The 19826-nt window shown below is 31.9% G+C and overlaps 2 protein-coding genes across 2 annotated transcripts; both read left to right on the top strand.

Moving 5' to 3' along the window:
* The first annotated feature begins 383 nt into the window (after nt 1-383).
* Nucleotides 384-5678, top strand: LOC141684034 (serine/threonine-protein kinase 52-like). Its single transcript, XM_074488860.1, has 6 exons — nt 384-1332; nt 3267-3388; nt 3798-4006; nt 4086-4260; nt 4340-4474; nt 5192-5678. The coding sequence occupies exons 1-6, from the start codon at nt 1026-1028 to the stop codon at nt 5396-5398; spliced, it is 1155 nt and encodes a 384-aa protein (XP_074344961.1). The 5' UTR covers nt 384-1025; the 3' UTR covers nt 5399-5678.
* A 2091-nt stretch (nt 5679-7769) lies between these two features.
* On the top strand, nt 7770-15426 carry LOC141684451 (homocysteine S-methyltransferase 2-like). Its single transcript, XM_074489437.1, has 7 exons — nt 7770-8035; nt 11646-11702; nt 11780-12009; nt 12348-12477; nt 12730-12933; nt 14245-14316; nt 14995-15426. The coding sequence occupies exons 1-7, from the start codon at nt 7856-7858 to the stop codon at nt 15142-15144; spliced, it is 1023 nt and encodes a 340-aa protein (XP_074345538.1). The 5' UTR covers nt 7770-7855; the 3' UTR covers nt 15145-15426.
* Nucleotides 15427-19826: the final 4400 nt, after the last annotated feature.

Consider the following 19826-nt stretch of genomic DNA (forward strand, 5'->3'; position numbering starts at 1 on the left):
CGGAGGCATTTTGATTCTCCATCACGTTCCAACAGTTGGCTGAAATATTGGATGTTCGAGTTTTTCAACTTGATGGGCCTTCAGCTCAATGCTCTTTTTGATTATTGGACTTTCATTCATCGCGGCTTATCGGATCTAAACTAACTTTTGTTCATTAGGTCTTACTGGTTGTAAGCTAACAGTTAGATACTTGTATTGGTCTCATTAGCCATTATTAGTAAAGTTTTTTTTAGTTTGTTTCGAGTTAATCGGGTACTTGGGTTCGTCCGGGTACTGAGTTCGTCCGGTCGAGACCTAACAATTGTACTGCTCAATAAAATAATATGTAAATGGAATAGACTAACAGAGTACAGAAAAAAATAATACTCCTACAAATCTAGGAGGAGTACACTAGAGTACAGATATTAGAGCAATCTAGGAGTACTCCTGCAAATCCAATAATTACACCATAGTGTACCATTCTACCTTTGTTTTGTACTCTCCAAACAAAAGTTTAACAACAGTTTTTGGGCCCCCTATTTCAAGCCATTCACACTTTCTTCATAAATTCCCTCCACCTTCTTCTTATTCTGTTTTTCCCCTTTCCATTTACTCCTGTTCTCCTCCACAGATTTCTCTCCTTTTTTTCTCCCCTCGATTTCAATTTTTCAACTTGTTTTTATCTTTTTTTTCTTTGTTTTCATCATTTTTATATGCCTTTTCTCTCTATTTCTAAACCCTTTTCTTCCCTCTTTCTTTCTTGAGTGTTAGTTTAACTTTCTTGGGCAGTTCTTGAAAGTTCAAAGACTAGAACTTTATTTTGTTTCATAAAGTTCTGTTCTTGGGTAATCTTAATTAGGCCTATACTTACATATACACACAACAATTCTTGGGTATTTCTTGGAAGTTCAAAAACAAGAACTTTACTTTGTTTGATAAAGTTTGGTTCTTGGGTAATCTTGATTAGGCCTTATATATACAATACACACACAAAAATTGCAACTTCTTGGTTTTCTTGAAGTTTGTGATTTTGGGTTAGTGTAAAAATGAGTGGTGAAGGTGATAATTGTAGTTTGGGAGATGGGGTTTTGATGGGGTCAAATTCAAAGGATGTGGGAAGTAATAGCAATAATTTTGTGAGAGCTGATAAGATTGATTTCAAGAGTTGGGATCTTCAGTTAGAAAAGCATTTGAGTAGGGTTTGGTCTAGAGATAGAGAAGTAGGATCAGGAGGTCCTATAAAGAAAGAAGAGTGGGAAATTGATTTGGCTAAACTTGATATAAGGAATGTTATTGCTCATGGTACTTATGGTACTGTTTATAAAGGTTCTTATGATGGTCAGGATGTTGCAGGTAGATTTTCAAAACAGTTTTCACTCAATTATATGTTTTTTTGTGTATGTGTGTGCGTGTTCTTGTTAATTTAGGACTTGTTATCTAGGTTAGCTGTGTTTTGAGTTTAGTTGATAGAATCATGGAATTGCAGGTAGATTATAGGCACAGTTTTACTCGATTATATGTTATGTGTGTGTTTTCTTGTTGATTTAGGACTTGCTTTATCTATTATAGTTGTGCTTTGAGTTTAGTTGATAGAATCATGGAACTGTTCCCCAGCTATAATTTGTTCTCTTGTTACTCAATATAATGATTGTCATTCTTTTTTCTTCGTGTATTTTGTGATTTGATTCTTGAATATTTTATGATTCTTTTTGGCCAAGTGTGCTTTGTTGTTTGTTGAATATGCACCTGTTGGATCACTTGAAAAATTATGTATGTTTTATTAATAGGTCAAAGGATAGCTGTACTGACTCTTAATTTCTATCACAACCATGTTTATTTTATCTTCTGAGCATCTCGGTGTCTTGTTGACAGCAGAATATTTGAATATTTTTACTTATGTTGTTTTTGTTTGCTCTGGATACCTGTGAAGTCTGAACAAGCACAAAACTTATGTTTGGTTAGTATTTTCATATTTTGGTGCTTCAGACTTCAGAGGGACTCCATAGACCTTGCCCTTCAACTGCTATATTTTCCTGTGTAACAATGTGTTTTTACTGAGGAATGATAAGTTGACTGTTTGGATTTTATGGGAAGTTTGGAAATTTAAAAGCATCTAATATTTATATTGATCTGTTACTAAGGATTTTTGAAAAATAGAGCAAGCCTACAGTAATAATATTAGAATTATACGTTAACCAGTTTGCGAGTACTAATTTTACTAATATATCTAATGGTTAAATATGAAATTTCATTTATTCAGGTGTTTGAGACATTAGGCGTATTGGATACTATGTTTTTACAGCGTATTTGGTACAATGTGTAAACTATTTATTCAGTCTTCATCCCTTATGCACTACTCATTCATACTCATTCATAAGTTTGTGAATGAAGTGTATCAAGTGTTTCTAAATGAAGTGCTGAGAAGATTTTATGGGAAGTTTGAATATTTAAAAGCATATAATATTTATATTGATCCCTTATTGTATCAAGTGTTTCTAAATGAAGTGCTGAGAAGATTTTAATTTTAGAGAAGGGAGGTCATATATTCAATTAGAATCAAGGAAAGGGACTTCTGAATAGATTATATTATGATACTCAATTGTCTAGTTTCTTTGTCAAAAAAAACTGTACATATCAAATTGACACGAACAGGTCAGATTGTGGTGTACTGGTGTTCATGATCCAGCCTGTTCATCTAATCAACGAATAAAGGTTTAGGCTGAAGACAGTTTTAAGTGTGTAATTCATAGGTATAACAAGAATCTGAAGAGAAGTGATTGTATAATTAGTTTTTTAGGGAAAATATCAAACAAAAAATAGAAAGATTTTCATTCAGCGAAGAAGCAGACGGTAGAAAATAGCGGAAAGTTGAAATTCAAACCCAGTTCTAAATTACCCCTTAACTTGTTACATATAAAAACAATTAACCATGTACAGCTAAAACCCTAAAGTTTGGTAGCAACTTAACTTGCTAGTTGCATACTCAAGAATATAGCTTGTTGGTGTTTTTTAAACTTTATTACCCGCATAACTCCAACCTTTTCCTTCATTTTCTGCATCAGATTTGTAAATAATGTTGATTCTCAGTACTCTTCTTTAGTTCTTTCTTAGTTTTGCCCCCCCCCCTTCTTATAAAATAGTAACTCGATATAGTTCGGTGATCCATCTATTGTAAATTTGTTTGCAGCTCTTAGATGTTTGTGCTTATTGATGTCGTCTTTAATCCTTATCATTTGTTTTTTTCATTCTGTTTTTTTTTTAACTTTTAAGCTCCTCTTACATTACAGTGAAGGTATTGGACTGGGGGGAAGATGGACTTGCTACAGCTGCTGAAACTGCTGCTCTTCGATCATCATTTCAGCAGGAGGTTGCTGTCTGGCATAAACTTGATCATCCAAATGTCACGAAGGTAAAGGTTCTTCACTTTTCATTGATACCACTATACCAGTAGGTCATCAGAATATTTGTATATCCTGGAGTTCAATTGTAACTGTATAGTTTCTTAGCACTGTCACTCTTTATAAATTAAAATGTTGATATTGTCATATAGTTGTATTACAGATTTGGCTATGCATACATAGGGCTCAGATATGATAAACATATTTATCTGGTGTCAGTGTCGGAAATGATTTATCTGCATGTTGCTTCAGAATGTCAGTTATGAATTTTAAATTTTTTTTTGGCGGGTTCCTAATAGGTCTTACTTCTAAAAAGATTAGTAGTGTAAGATTTCAAGTTGCTACTTGTATGATCCTATTTATCGTCTACTATTTCTTTGATCTTAATGTAAAAAATGTTGGTTCATTCCTTTTTTGTAGTTCATTGGTGCTTCAATGGGAACATCAAATCTTAAGATTCCTTCCAAGAGCACTTCAAGTGGTGTACATAACTCCCCTCCTTCTAGAGCTTGCTGTGTTGTGGTTGAGTACTTGACAGGAGGAACACTAAAGAAATACTTAATCAGGAACTCAAGAAAGAAACTTGCCTTTAAGATTGTTGTTCAACTTGCCTTGGATCTCTCTAGAGGGTAGGTAACTTTTTCTTTCATCTGAGCTGAGACGCCATGTCTGTAGTATTTATATATGTTCTCTGTTGGTAATTTGCAGTTTGAATTATCTCCATTCCAAGAAGATCGTACATCGTGATGTTAAAACAGAAAATATGCTGCTAGATATCAATAGAACCCTAAAAATTGCTGATTTTGGTGTTGCTCGAGTTGAAGCTCAGAATCCCAGGGATATGACTGGGGAAACCGGCACACTTGGATACATGGCCCCTGAGGTAATTGGTTCTTAGTTTTTGTGTTCCAATTTACTTCTAGTGCAGAAGCTAACTGTTTAAGGTACCAAATATGATTTAGGTCCTTGATGGAAAGCCTTACAACAGAAAATGCGATGTGTACAGTTTTGGCATATGCTTGTGGGAAATCTATTGCTGTGACATGCCATACCCAGATCTTAGCTTTGCTGAAGTATCTTCAGCAGTTGTTCGTCAGGTCTGTATCTCTAAAACATATAATTGGTGTACACGTAACTGATTTTTTTGCCATACCCAGATCTTAGTACGGTATTAGAGTTTTATGATCAAGTGCTCTCAACTACACAATTGGTACCTTAATAACTCTGAAATTAGTTTTGAATATTGATGAAAATCTCCTGTACATCACTAATGGAACCACTGCTATTGGCTCCACTATACAGTTTAAAGTCTTTGAAAGGGCGTTCAGACATATCTAATTAATATACACATTACATAGACCTTTCTCCCAACATCTAAACGTGTTCAAAAGGTGTCGAGACTCGAGATATGGTACACTTTCATATAAAGAGTGTTCTGATGGTTTGATTACTACATATGGAGTGTTCTGATGGTTCGATCACTTTATGAACATATATGTGTTTGATTGGTATTCCTGCTTGCGTCTACTGAAGAACTATCCTATATAAATCTACAGAAATTTTTTGTTACTTGCTAACCCAAGTCCTCTCCAAATTGACAAATTTAGCTTTCAGTTTTTTTCCATTTCATCTTTTTCTCTTCATGTGTTAAAAATGAGGTGCATGTTTACTGTATCTTCTGTTCTTAAAGATAATTTGTCTACAAAGCTCAGGCGGACAAAAAAATATGTTTGGTTATTGTTACCTAATGCATGGTTCTGCAACTACAGGCCTATAGCCCCCGTATTTATTATTTTACACATTTTTTGTTATAGAATCTGCGACCAGATGTGCCAAGATGTTGTCCAAGTCCATTTGCAAGCATCATGCGCAAGTGTTGGGATGGAAACCCAGAAAAACGGCCCGAGATGGATGAGGTTGTGAGGTTGTTAGAAGCAATAGATACGAGCAAGGGAGGTGGCATGATACCTGAAGATCAGGCCCATGGTTGCTTCTGTTTCACAGCAGGTCGTGGACCGTAATCATCTTGTCTTTACTCCTACATTACGGCTTGTTCTGTCAAAGTATTTTCTATGCGAGTTCATTGCTAGCCCATTATGAATGGTTTTGTACTTTAGGAGAACTTGAGTAGTAGATAAAACGCTTCAGTTTCTCTTATTTTATATTTTGGCATATAAGTTTTACATTCCGTAATCAAAATGGCAGTTTTATAGTAAATATAAAATCCCATGTTACCGATAGAGTTTCATATTTGATATTAGATGGAATTAATATATGCCTTTTATATGTTTGCTGTGTTGATATATGGTTTCCCATCTATCCATAGAGTAGTGCCATTTTGTCTATCAATCTTTGAATTTTGTTATCTTTGGAGTTTTAGGGGCCTTTTGGATTGCGGGAATTTAAAACTGGTTAACGGGAATGTGAATTAGTTTCTAAAGACATTTTTGTATTAAAATCTAGTTCGCATTCCTGTTAACTACTTGAAGCCCGTTAACCAGGTAGGAATCCCATGATATAAATGGATGCTAGTTTGCCATATTTTTTTTTTGTTTTTGTAGTTTAAGAAACATACAAGAGGATGAGATGTTAACATTACACTTGTAGTTGGAAGGTATAGTCATATCTCACTGTCACTTTAGTTTGGATGCAAATGCTTGAAGGAACTGGTTCCAAACCATGCGGTTTGATCCCCCCACCTGTATACTTGAGTGGGAGATACAGTTTGTTTTGGTTATTGGAAGAAAAAGAATCAATGAACATACAGCTCCAACTGACCTTTTGGCCTGAAATTTTAAAAAAAAGGCAGGAATTAGTGGAGACAAGATCCTAATGCCTCTCAACAGTTGACAAAGTTTTGTTCCTTTTATATATTCCTGGGGAATCTGATTTACATTTCTGACTCCCACCATTGTGGCCAACTAATATATTATGCAATCAAGATTATATATATAAATATATATATATATATATATATATTCATTTCTTTTGTGGCCGTTGGATAAGCCATTCCCATTGACATTTATGTATCTTCAAAATATATTAGTACTACTAGTAGTTTAAGTTATCACTTTATCCAGATTATATCTTCAAAATATTCTATGTATCATCTACATCTGGTAATGTCAGGTTCTCCTAATCTGGATATGCTCATCTTACTTTTTTAATAGAGGATTAATTCATTAATAAGAATAATTATACGATATTTACAAAATTAATTAAAATTTAACAAATCAGTAGTAAAACGATCAAACTAGTTTTTACAAACAAGTTTACTGTCACCAGCAAGGTAAACAAATGTTACTTCCTCCGTACCATAATAGGATTCTCATTTTGACTTTTGTCACTGTTCATGTTAAGTGATTAACTATTAATTTATCGTTAATCTATAAGATCAAACATAATCATGAGTGATCTTGTTGTATTCGTGTTTAAGAGTAGTGTAATACAATACGTTTCTCATTTTGACTTTTGTCATTGTTCATGTTAAGCTATTGACTATTAATTTACCGTTAATCTATATGATCAAACATAATCATGAGTGATCTTGTTATATTCGTAATTACGAGTACTCTAATACAGTGAAGTTTTTATATTTAATAATAATACGAAATTAAAAATATTAACAATAAAAAATGTGTATCGGCAAACGTTTTCGACATAAATGGGAAAAGTATTTAGGGAGTAACATTTTTTTGATAAACAATTTGTAAAGAAGATAGTATACAGTTTATTGACCGAAAACGTATATTCGTATAAATTAAAACTCAAGAAATGTCCGTACGAGTCGGAAATTCAAAATTGTTCTTTAAGCAAATTCGACAACCTTATAAACCAAGTCAAGCATTCTCTGATCGTCTTTTACAACAAAATGTAGATGCCAAGTAAATTACCTTGTAATACCAGGGGTGATAAGTAAAAATCGTATCGAATAATTGAAAATTTTCAGTTTGCTTTACCAAATTGTATATTATTTCGGTTTAATTTCTGGTAATCAAATTTTTAAACTTCTGTATTTTGGTTAATAACCATGGTTAACTACTAACTGAATAACCGAATCACTGATTTTTGATCAAATTTTAGAAAATTATCGATTTTATCGATTAATCACCTGATTAATTATTTCAACATACTTTGTTGATTCGATTTTTTAATCCAATTAATCACTCCACTTTTTTCTTAAATTAGTATATTTAGTTTAATAAATTAGTTATTTTTATATTTTATTAAACATACCCAATTAATATTCTGATTAATCAATCTGATTATCCGATTAATTATTAAAATATTACTTTACCGAATAATGATGTAAAAAGTTACTCTACCGAATAATATCGATTTTTAATTTTTAGACAAAGACGAGGGAGTATAAATAGAAGGTAAGAGGGGTGTAGTAGTTTGAGTTAGGTGAACATCGAAACCCAATCCTAGTTTTAACCACTTTCTACAAATCTTTTCTTTACAGGTTCTCTTTTGCAATGGGCCTCGCCGACACTGTTGATACGTCGTCGTTTATGACCGACTTCCTCAAAAACTCCGGCGGTGTGGCCGTCGTCGACGGCGGACTTGCGACGGAGCTGGAACGTCACGGAGCAGACCTAAATGACCCTCTCTGGAGCGCCAAATGCCTCCTCACTTCTCCTCACCTCATTCGCTCGGTATATACACACACCACATACTTACATATTTAAATTGATCAAGTTTTTAAATTTGTTCAGTAATTAATTTTTATTTTATAATTAATTACACGTGCACACACCACGAGTCTAGTCAAAACAGTGAGTTCGTGACCTTTCGCAAGGGGACACGAGCTCAACCGGTGCATCAACGAATCGTTGGCTTCAGGATCTAATCTTAGTTATACAATGGGGTGCATTTTTTACATTTTGAACTTGAATATTTTTTTTATTTAGATCAAATTAATTAATAGTATAATGATACTTGTTTAATTTATTAATTTATTATTTAGATGAAGTATGTAATCTTGCATGCATGAAGAGTGTTAGTGGTGTCTGACGTGTGTTGATTTTATTCAAGATAAGTGTGTTTGTTTGTTTGTCTTTGCTTACTGTCTGTCTGTCTGTCTTTATGGTAAAACCAGCCAACTAAGCTGTAAGTATTTAAAGTATGTACAAGTTTGGACCACCATATGCCTGTTTTCTGACATTGCTTGAATTGCCTTCTTTTTCTTGTCAGATTTTAAATTAGCTTCAAACTTTGTTTTAAATTTTGTAATATCAGTTGGGTTTTAAAATAATATCATCGTAATTTTGTGCAAACCCGTATTACACAGTTGATGTGTGGAATGAACGATGGAGGTTAGAGGGTCGTAATTTGCTTAAGGAAATCTTGAAATCTGGCTGGTTAATGTTACTTATCTAATCTGTGTATGATAGATAAGTTGGCAGAAGGTCACTATCCCAACTGTGGCTGGTTGCCCAATTTGTTGTATAAGAATTAAACCTTGAACCATATGAATTGTAATGCACTACCACTACCCATGTTTGGGAATTTTCTTAGATAACATGTGACATAAATACTGGACAGTAGACATGATGGGGGGACTTATTGGTGCTATTATGGGCTATTGTTGTGTTAGATGCTTGTTTCTATCTTTTATTTTTGTCTTCTTTCATATGGCGATAAAAAAAAATTAGATATTGATTCCTCGTCCAGTAGCAATCTCATTATTTTGGATTTGTTCAATAACCTTCTTAAATTGATTTTCTCGTAACATATCTCTGCGTTTGCATGAGCCTCCAACAACATTAGTCAAAGTAGCTATATGTTGAAAAAATGAAGCAATTTTTTTGTGATTTTTAGCAACAGTCACAAGTGTCAGCTGAAGTTGGTGTGCAAAGCAATGCACAAAATGAGCTGATTCATTTTCTGCCAATATTATACTTTTTAACCCATTGAATTGCCCTTGCATATTGCTTGCACCGTCATACCCTTGCCCGCGCAATCTAGATATACTTAATCCAAGAGAAGCAAATATTGATTCAATTGCAGCTTTAAGAGAAACAGCTGTAGTATCACTAACATGAACTATCCCAATAAACCTTTCAAGCACACATCCTCCTTTATTAACATAACGTAAAGCTACTGCCATTTGTTCTTTATAAGATATATCACGAGCTTCATCAACTAAGACAGCAAAAGGTTCTTCCCCGAGTTCTGAGATAATTGCTTTTAATGTCAAAACGCTACAAGCATTTGTGATGTCTTTTTGAATTGATGGTGCTGTTAATTTATTATTATCAGAGGCATTTTTAAAAACAGATTCAATCCTCTCACTGTGACAAGAGAGAAAATTTAGAAGTTCAAGGAAATTCCCTCTATTCTTTGATTCTACTGATTCGTCATGCCCGCGAAAAGCTAACCCTTGAAGTAAAAGAAACCTTATACAATCAATTGCAGCAGTTAATTGTATACGATAATCATTTTTTACTTGCTCGGATTGCTGAGAAAGAACTACATCAATGTGTCGTTTAGGATTCATCAACATTTCACAAGCTCTTTGACATTGATTATGAATACTACTGTGATCTCCTATATGTTTCTGAAATCTATCCGGTTTCTTCCCATTCTTAAAACCCTCGCCAACAAATGAGTCATTACTTCCTGTACCACACTTATCTTTAAACAAATAACAACATAGACAAAAAGCAGCATCCTTTTTAATGCTATATTCCAACCAGGTAGGATATTCATTAAACCATGAAGGATTGAATCTCCTATTTTTCTTTCCAAATGGTGTTAACGGAAAGACATGATTTTTTGGTTGAAAAGGTCCTTTTAGCAAGAATGCCCTTCGAATTCTGTCTCTTTCTTTCTCATTAGGAGCAACAATATTAACATTTTCTCGCAATCCCGGATCAGCTTCAAGTTCATCTACTTCAATTTCTGGGTTTAAATTTGGTGGGGAAGATTCAGGAACATCAACAATTGGGGGATCATTTATTATTGGTTGGGGAGGTGTTGGAGATGACGGAGGAGACGTTCGGAGTTTTTTATAAAATCGAAGCATAATTGATTTACTGTTTAACAAATATAAGGTAGCCATTTTAAGTATCAACTATCAATTCTAGATAATAATCAAAGGCTTACAAAGTTAGTGTAAGAAAAAAATATACAGAGAATGAGGCAAATGAAATTAACATACCTTAATTTTAAAATCACGGAGTTTTCCCCCTTTCCTTTCAACTGCTGCTGCAAGCTGGAGAATGAATTAGCCAGAGAATGAAGAAAATCAGCAAAGAAACCCATCTCCGATTGATTAGTAGCTGAGGCTTGATATCTATTAGTATTATAGTCTATAGATATATGGATATTAGTTTGTAGGCTTCAATCACACATATATGATTTATGAGAAGTTTGCTTGCTTTCGATTGTTAGGTAAAAGAAAGAGAAGCAGTAAGTACAAGTACAGAAGAGAGAACACATAAAAGACCACCGTATGAGTTAAATTGATAAAATAACAATTTGCTTTTATATTATATCTAACTAATATTCTTAATATAATTATATGTGTAAATTACCTTTTAGGGCTTTCTAATTTTAATAAATTGCTGCAACTTAAATTAAATTTTGAAGGTTCGTGGGGCACCCTTATTTTTCAAATTTTTAGGGGGGGCACTCACAAATATTTTCCGAAATCACGGCGGTTTTTTTTTTTTTTTTAAATTAGGGGGGCACGTGTCCCCTGTGCCTCTTCCTAGATCCCCCCCTGATTTCAACAACATAACCATCACTACTTAGTAGTTATATAATGAGAGTAACTAGAATTTACTCAGGCAATTATCTGCTGTTAATTAATTATTTTGCTGATAGTAATATACTAATGTCAGCATAATCGTTAGCCAACTGCATGCTTTTTGTGTACTTTTGTTTAGGTGAACCAATTACCTTGCCAATGGCCATCTACTACTTAGATCACAACAGGGCAGATGCCATTTATTAGTATAATATCAGGTATCGTGTAAGCCAAGAAGTATGTTATGGAGTGTTATGTCGTATATTTGAGCTCCTTATAGTTGCCACATATTTCTAAATGCACGTAACCATGAAATTTGAAGGATTTGCCCATTACATATGTTTTGGAACCGTTTCCATCATTTTTGGATTTTCAAATATGAAAATCGATAGCATTTCTGTGCTCCATTGGCAGTAGAGTACTGAATGTAATGTATCCGTATTTTGGCCAACATTTTTCTGTTACACTATTTGTCATCCTTACAAGGTTCAGTCATTTACTCGTTTGAGCAGGTACATCTTGATTACCTTGAAGCTGGTGCAGATATCATAATCACAGCATCTTATCAGGTAAATAATCATTGCTCGAGTAGGGTATATGTATTGATTGCGTAAGACTCAACTTTAATCTACTTGCTCGTGGACAGGCAACAATCCAAGGTTTTCAGGCTAAAGGCTATTCTGAATCAGAAAGTGAGGCCATGCTTAAAAGAAGTGTGGAAGTTGCCTGCGAGGCAAGGGATATATATTATGAAAGATGTCTTAAATCTACTTCTGATGAGACGGAGGATGGGAAGATTCTCAAACATCGACCTATAATAGTTGCAGCATCGGTGGGGAGCTATGGGGCTTTTTTAGCTGATGGTTCTGAGTACAGGTACCTCGTTACCTGTTAAGATAATCTAGGACCTTAGATCCTTATCTTTTAACAGTACCATAGTATCACAGCTTGTAAGTAAAAAAGGAATCATGCCCTGAGAGGAATTTTATTAGCCACATCTATAGCGTTGTGTCCTATTTATTAAATCTCATGTTATCATAATATATGTTAATGTCTTTCTTGTTTATTATCTTCTGGAGGTAATTGCTTGTAATGTGGACCAGATATTAAAGAAGGGTTATATACAATTCATCTGCATAATACCAAACCTAGTCTCTTACAGACTTTACATTTAGATACTGACAGTCATTGTTGATGGTTTTTTGTATCTACAGTGGGGACTATGGTGAAGCTATAGATCTGGAGTATCTGAAGAACTTTCATCGCAGAAGGGTACATATTCTAGCAGAAGCTGGTGCGGATCTGCTAGCATTTGAAACCATTCCAAATAAGCTTGAAGCTCAGGTTTTCTTATGCTGATTGTGAAAGTTTTATTGTTTCCGCTATTTACATTGTTCTCAATATTTGAAATGCATCCGGGTAGCTCTTTAAATTGAATTTCTTTTTTGTTGCAATAGCTAAAATTGTTTTGGGCAAGTATTTTAGTTAATTTGGAAATGTGGGCCAAGACACCATCGGATATTGTTGATCAGTTTCATATGAAACAAGTGCCTTTGGCTTTGCACAAGATATTGATATGGATTTACTTCTTAATAGGCTTTTGCTCAGCTTCTTGAGGATAAAGCCATAACTATCCCTGCATGGTTTGCCTTCAATTCTAAAGACGGTATAAACGTAGTCAGTGGTGATTCCGTTACTGAGTGTACCACAATTGCTGAAGCATGCAAAAAGGTTGTTGCGGTTGGGATCAACTGCACACCTCCTAGATTCATCAGTGATCTGATTACGTCTATTAAAAAGGTTGAACCCCTATAACCTCTGTTATTTTATTCTTACTTTTCTTCTTCATTTTGACCTCTCTCTGCATTTTACTTGTAATCCCGATCTTACCCCTTGTAGTCAGAGCTTTGGGGGTAAACTATACTATTCTATTTTATTGGCTCAAGTGTGATTCATACTGGAAAGGGAAGGCTCGTCAGATTTTTATAGTAATGAGCTGTTTCCGCCCTTGATTTTAACGTACACCTAATTAATCGGGTTATGTTTAGCACAGTTTTGGGAGAAAGGAATGAGCTGTTTGTCACTGTTTAGAACATTCCACTTTCTGAAGTTTATATTGTTTGAACCAAGGGTGGACCCAGATTGTACTAAGTTTACAGTATTGATTACCCCCATTTTTAAATACAATAGTTAATAGTCTACCCATCACAAATTAGTAGGCTTTTTGTCATGATGATTCGGGTGGAGTGTAAAAATTTTATTTGCAAAGCCAGTCAGTGAAGCACTTATTCGCCTCCTTTTTCTCCATTTCATATCTAAATTCTCCTTGTATTTGTTCCCTTTATCTGCTTTGTTTTGTTCATTTTTTTTATTGTACCTCCCTTGCTTTTTCAAATAATCGTATTTACTTTTTCAGCCCATAAACATGAAAAAGGAAATTAAATAAATTAAACCTTGCATTTTTCCTTGTGCGGAAACACAATCCTAAGCCATAGGTTTCAACTGGCTAAAAAAATGATTTATTAGCAAGACTGGTAAGGGAAAATATATGAGGAGTTACACCCAAAACCTAGATATATCATGTATGTTCTGTTTTTGTGTAATATGAGCACATGCTATTACTTTCAAAGTTTTTTTCATCTTGGCACTGTTTCTGCATATGAAAATCTCAACCTCTAGACAAGGCACGGTGATAGATGTTTCCGGTTTCCTTTATCACACTTGTTTCTATTACTTTTGGATCGTTGAATAGGCTATGTTTGTTCAGAAGGAGAGTGTAGGACTATAATCCCTTCACTATTTATAACATGTTCTCAAATATTTAAGTTCTATTTTACTTAGAATAGTCCCATGAACATGTTTTGATCACTTTAGTTCATTTGGGGAAATTATGTGATACTGCTCTTCCACTGGGTATAATAGTATCATGGAACGAACTAAAAGATTGATTGAAATGTAGTTTATGGAATGTGATAAGTTTGTAAAGTAATATAGATAATAGTAAATAAAGTAATAATACGGGAATCATAATCCTGTAAAACAAAGATGGCCAAAGTTTCTTTATAGTTTTTATATGGTATTTCTCATTTCAACTCTTATCTGTTATTGTAGGTGACAACAAAGCCGATACTTATATATCCAAATAGTGGAGAGACTTATGATGCTGAGAGGAAAGAGTGGGTGGTGAGTTCTTCTTACCTATAGCTTAAATGTTGTAATTTATCATTTGTGAACTGTCAAGTGTTGTTTTTCAATAACTGAATTGGCAGTTTATTAAAAAAAATTGAAAGGCAGATAAGAACTTCAAAAGTTTAAGTAATAAAAAAAGTCATCACCAATTTTAAGGTGCACAAAACTAATTTTAAAGATGGTTCGATATAATATGCAGCAATTTTAAGCAGTTATAAAATATGAATCATTACTGATTACGCCCATTGGTCTTTCTGTTTTGTCCTGCACTTGTTCTTCTTGAAAGTATTACCGTTCTTCAATTTTTATTAACTGCGGTGATGAGTTTGTGCAGTGTTTCATTTCGAAACTGAACTCTTTGTCAGTTTGTATCAAATCTAAGGTTTATCAGTGTTGATAGTGTCCATTATAGGCCAAAAAGTAATTGTTGCTTCTCTTATCATATCATCCTTGTAGTCTACATATATAATTGTACATAAGAATCTTCAGTTCACCTTTGTTTAAATGAACCAAGTGCATCAGGGATAACTATGTTCCCCTGACAAACTACTGAACTTGTTTGCATTAATCTCGAACAGTAAACGCTTGCTGCTGCGCCTCTTAATATTATTTCTGCATTTTGATACAGCTTTAAGTAACATCAGTTGTTATATTTCAACTTTTTGGTTGCAGCAAAATACGGGAGTTCCAGATGAGGACTTTGTTTCACACGTGAACAAATGGTGTGAGGTAGGAGCGTCTCTTGTTGGAGGTTGCTGCAGAACTACACCATATACTATAAGAGGCATTTATAGGACTTTAGCTTCTAGATCAATCTTGTGAGTTTTCAAACAGGCAAGACAATGAAGAGTTTATTAGAGGTCTATTTTCTGTTCACATGGATCGGATTCCCGTTGGGGAAAATAGAAGGTTGATCCGATATTTGAAGCTAGAGTATAAAATATGTCGAGGGGATATTGAGAGTCTATGTAACAAAAATTCAGAATTGAGCTCTGTATTGTTGCAAGTTGTAACCAAACATACCTAATGCTAGAAGGTGAGGATATTATCCTAGTCCTCTTTTACGCCTTGAATTTGAATATTGCAATTTGCAAATCTTTTATACATTATGAACTTCCGCTTGATGGATAAACAAATTTTAGAATTACATTTTTTAATAACTTTTTTACTTTTTTACAAGGAACTTTAATTATTTACAAAACTGAAATTGCAATATTAAATTTAAGGTGTACTTAATTATTTATGACACTGAATTATTATTATTACTAATTTAAAACATGTGCATCGACTTATTTTAATATTGTATGATTTTTTAAATTAATTTGGATTGAATATTTTTTTTACATTATATTATTAATTAATTTTATAAATAGACTTGCATGTAAATTGAAAATGTAAAGTGTTTTAGTCAAAAAAGGTAATTTGTATTTTAGTTGAAAGATAATTAATTAGTTATTATTGTCCGTGATATTTTTGGAGAGAGGTATGTTTTAGTTGTTAGAAATACAAAATGTAACATGTTTTAATTGAGAAAGGTAATTGATATTACGAATAATAATATATTAATATAATTATTAACCGATGAAAATGATTAAAATAAAACGTTAAATGTTTTGACTTTTATATAATTGTATAGTATAATTTAATATAGATAGACAGGACCCTAAGATAAATATTTAAAAAATAAATTATGAGAATTTACCAAAAATACCACTTTTTAGCAAAATATTTGCAAAAATACGGACGCTGGTTGCATATGAGGTTGTGAGGTTTCAACGATTGCATATAAGATTGCATATAAGGTTAATCCGTATTTTTGCAAATATTTTCTATAATTTGGGTATTTATGAAAAAATCCCTAAAATATAATTAGGCTCATATTTATATTTATAGTTTATTTTTGCGGGATGTGTTCTTAATTTCTTTTTTATCAGTTATATGTAAAGTTGATCGAGAGGCATATATAGGTTCTACTTCTTACAGTGTTTCTTGGCTGATGTTGGCATATTTATTTTTTGCCCTTATCTATTACTATTATATAAAATATGAAATATTGAAAATTTTGGTACAGTACCTATTTTTTGGTACATACTGAATTTACTGAATTACCCTTATTTACTTAAAAGTTTTATTACTTTTAGTAATCGAATTATAATAAAAAAATAAATATAAATCGTTTTCAACTATAACACCTTATCTTTTTTATTTCTCTAAATTTAAACAACTTCTTTAAATATCACACCCTTAGTATTATAATAGAAAAAAAATCGTTTCCAAACTATAACATGTTACCTTTTTATTTCTTTCAATTAAAACAACTTATTTAAATATCACAGGCAAGTTTATTTAATAAAATAGGATAATAATATTATAATCACTAATAACTAATAAATTACCTCTTTCAGCTACTTAATTATTATTTATTTTTTACGGGTCCACGTTAAAAAATATTTGTTTTATATAATTTTTAGTATTAATTAAAGACAAATATTCTTAAAGTAAGTATTATCTTACAATTCAATTACATAAACAAAATATGAAAAAAATAGACGAAACATTAAAAGTTTGGTAGTCAATCGGTCGGTACTTGCTGAAATTACTTAATAATTCTAATTCTAATTATTGGGTCGATCAATTCTAATTTTAATTAATATTGAAATCAACTTCCTCTATTATTTTACCAATTTCAATTCTATTTTATATCGAACTCTATATCACTATAATTTATATATTAAATTCAACTTAATGTGACTCGGACTAAGATAAAATAATAATATTATAAATTCTCCTAAAAAATTTATACTAATGAATTTGGATAAACAAAATAATATATATTATTTATCCAGGATAAAAAAAATACATTATACAATTGATTTAGGCTAACACAAAACTAAAATAAAAATACAATCCGGCCAAATATATATATATAAGGTCATGCTCCAATGAGAACCCCACTATTGTGAGATATGAGAACTAATCATATCCACTCATTTCAATTCATCATAATCACCTCTCACCATTGATTTAATACATAATATTTTAATATCTAATATTTTAATATTTATTCATCTTCTATCTAATTCAACCACTCATCCACCATCATGACTTCCGTCAACCACCATTTCCGGCCACCACCAACTCCGACGACCAACAGAAAATCACCACCGACGGACATAAAATCACCTCTAATAACCACTATCAGCACACAACCACCACTAATAACCACCATAACTAACAAATAATCACAACTGCTTAAGCTCTCATGTTTTCCGGCGACCTCACACCACTGATTTCTCAACCACCAGCCAATCTAAACAAGTGATTAAAGCTCCTAACGACGTCAACGAACAAAAACTTACCTCAACCAATCAATCTCTGTTCATGCTTGATATCGACGATTTGAAACAAAGTAGCGATGACATAAATTGATGATGTGCATATCAATGATAATGAGGAACATTCCAATTCATATCTGGTGATTAAAAGGGAAGAGGGGAGAGAGAGGGGAGTTGCGAGAGAGAGGGGGAGTTGCGATGGTGCTGGGCGGTGGGGGAGAGAAATGGTGTGCGGGGTGGATAATGAGAGAGAATGGATAAAGAAAGAACTGGTTCAGAATGGATAAAGAAAGAGTTGGATTAATAGAAAATTATATAAATATTATAAAATGTAGGGTTGAGATTAGATCTCATATCTCATTATAATTGGGGTTCTCACTTAGTAACTCCTATATATATATATTAATTATTCAGTCTAAAACAAAATTATCTTATTGATCCGGACTTTAAAAAAAATCAAAACTAAACAAAAAATAATTAGTTTGATTTGGTCGGTGTATTGGGCATCAGGCAAAAATAAAATAATGTAAATCACTGATCCGAGATAAATCAAATTAATATTAGACTAAGTATAATTTGTATCCTATTCATCTGAAATAAAAAATTAAATTTTATTTAAAACATAATTTTTTTTAAATACACTTAAAATTATCAATAAAACTATATCATTCAATCATTAATATTGCCTTTTTCAAATATCTTTTATACGTTATATTTAATCAATTAAGTAATTATCATGATAAAAGAATATTTTTTTAAGGTTCCAACATAATGGAGACATTATATTTTTACCCTTAATAAAATAATAATTTCATAATAATAATATTTCCCCCTTACCAATGTTATCACTTTAAATAAGTTTAAATGTTTTAAAAAGTTATGAACATATACGTTTACTTATATAATTATCATGAAGTTATATCATTTAAAATTTTAAATGAACAAAATTAAGAATTGAATTCAAGTATTTATTTTTAAAATTATGTAATATTAAAAAAAATTGTGCAGTCCGTGCATCGCACGGGTTTTAAACTAATAAGAATACAATTTTAGTTTATCAAAGATAATTACCAAGTAATTATTATTTATTATAGATTGAATTTTGTATTAATCAAAATTAATATAATTTAGTAAGGATAATTAAGTAGGTTTAAATAAAAAAGGAAAAGGTATTTTATTTTAAAAAGATAATTGGTTAATATAATAATTGGATACTGGGAAATTAAGTAAAATATTGAAATTATTAAGTACGGGTAATAAAATAATTTTAGCAAGTACCGATCAACCGTCAAACTTTTAATATTTTGTTTATTATAATATAATAATTTTAAAAAGATAATTAATTTATATACTAATTAGATAAGAGGAAATCAGTAAAATATTGAAGTCATTATTTAATAGAAAGTAATAAAGTAATTTCAGTAAGTATCGATATTATCAAAATTTTAATTTTTTCATTTATTATACTATAATATGAATTATTATTAACTGTTGCTTTTGTCAAGATTTATAAGATGGACGGGACTTGGGGTAAATCTGTCAAGATTGGACATGAACCCAACAACCCGATACGAATTTGACGGATTAGGGTTTTCCTTATACGGGTCGGATTTGAAATTTACTCGAATAAAAAAGACGGGTTAAGCCGTTAAGGGCGACCCACATAACCTAAACCCGACATGCATAATTGGTAAAACTATATTTATAAATATATATATATATAATATATAGTTTTAATAAATATATTTCTATAATATATATATATGTACTACTAATATAATTGTTCATTTAAACCTAAACTTATAATTGTTGAATTAATTTTTATTATATTTTTTATATTTTGAATGAATTATATATATGAATTGTTAATTTAATATGTCATGAATAATTTTTATTATTATTTTTATATTTTGAATCAACACAACCCGTAAACCGAAATTAACAAACCTACTCCTCTTGGGTACTAATTACCAAAAGAAAATGAGAAACATTTTAAATTAAGACAGAAGGGATTCTTATTTTCTTGGAAATAAATTTAGATATATATTTAATATATAATACATACAATATGTTTCTAAGTTTTTTTAGTTTAATGGAAAATTATATATATTTTTATTAATAAAGCTTATTATTATTATTCTTATTATTATTATAAAAGAAAAGAAATGA

This window comes from Apium graveolens, chromosome 9 (assembly GCF_009905375.1).
Source record: "Apium graveolens cultivar Ventura chromosome 9, ASM990537v1, whole genome shotgun sequence".
NCBI classification, from domain to species: Eukaryota; Viridiplantae; Streptophyta; class Magnoliopsida; order Apiales; family Apiaceae; genus Apium; species Apium graveolens.

Bases quoted from the DNA above. Each gene is read 5' to 3' on its own strand.
- LOC141684034 (XM_074488860.1), top strand. From the start codon at position 1,026: ATGAGTGGTGAAGGTGATAATTGTAGTTTGGGAGATGGGGTTTTGATG. The intron at 4,007-4,085 runs GTAGGTAACTTT...GGTAATTTGCAG, and splicing joins GCCTTGGATCTCTCTAGAGG to TTTGAATTATCTCCATTCCA. The intron at 4,475-5,191 runs GTCTGTATCTCT...TTTTTGTTATAG, and splicing joins CTTCAGCAGTTGTTCGTCAG to AATCTGCGACCAGATGTGCC.
- LOC141684451 (XM_074489437.1), top strand. From the start codon at position 7,856: ATGGGCCTCGCCGACACTGTTGATACGTCGTCGTTTATGACCGACTTC. The intron at 12,010-12,347 runs GTACCTCGTTAC...TTGTATCTACAG, and splicing joins GCTGATGGTTCTGAGTACAG to TGGGGACTATGGTGAAGCTA. The intron at 14,317-14,994 runs GTGAGTTCTTCT...TTTTGGTTGCAG, and splicing joins CTGAGAGGAAAGAGTGGGTG to CAAAATACGGGAGTTCCAGA.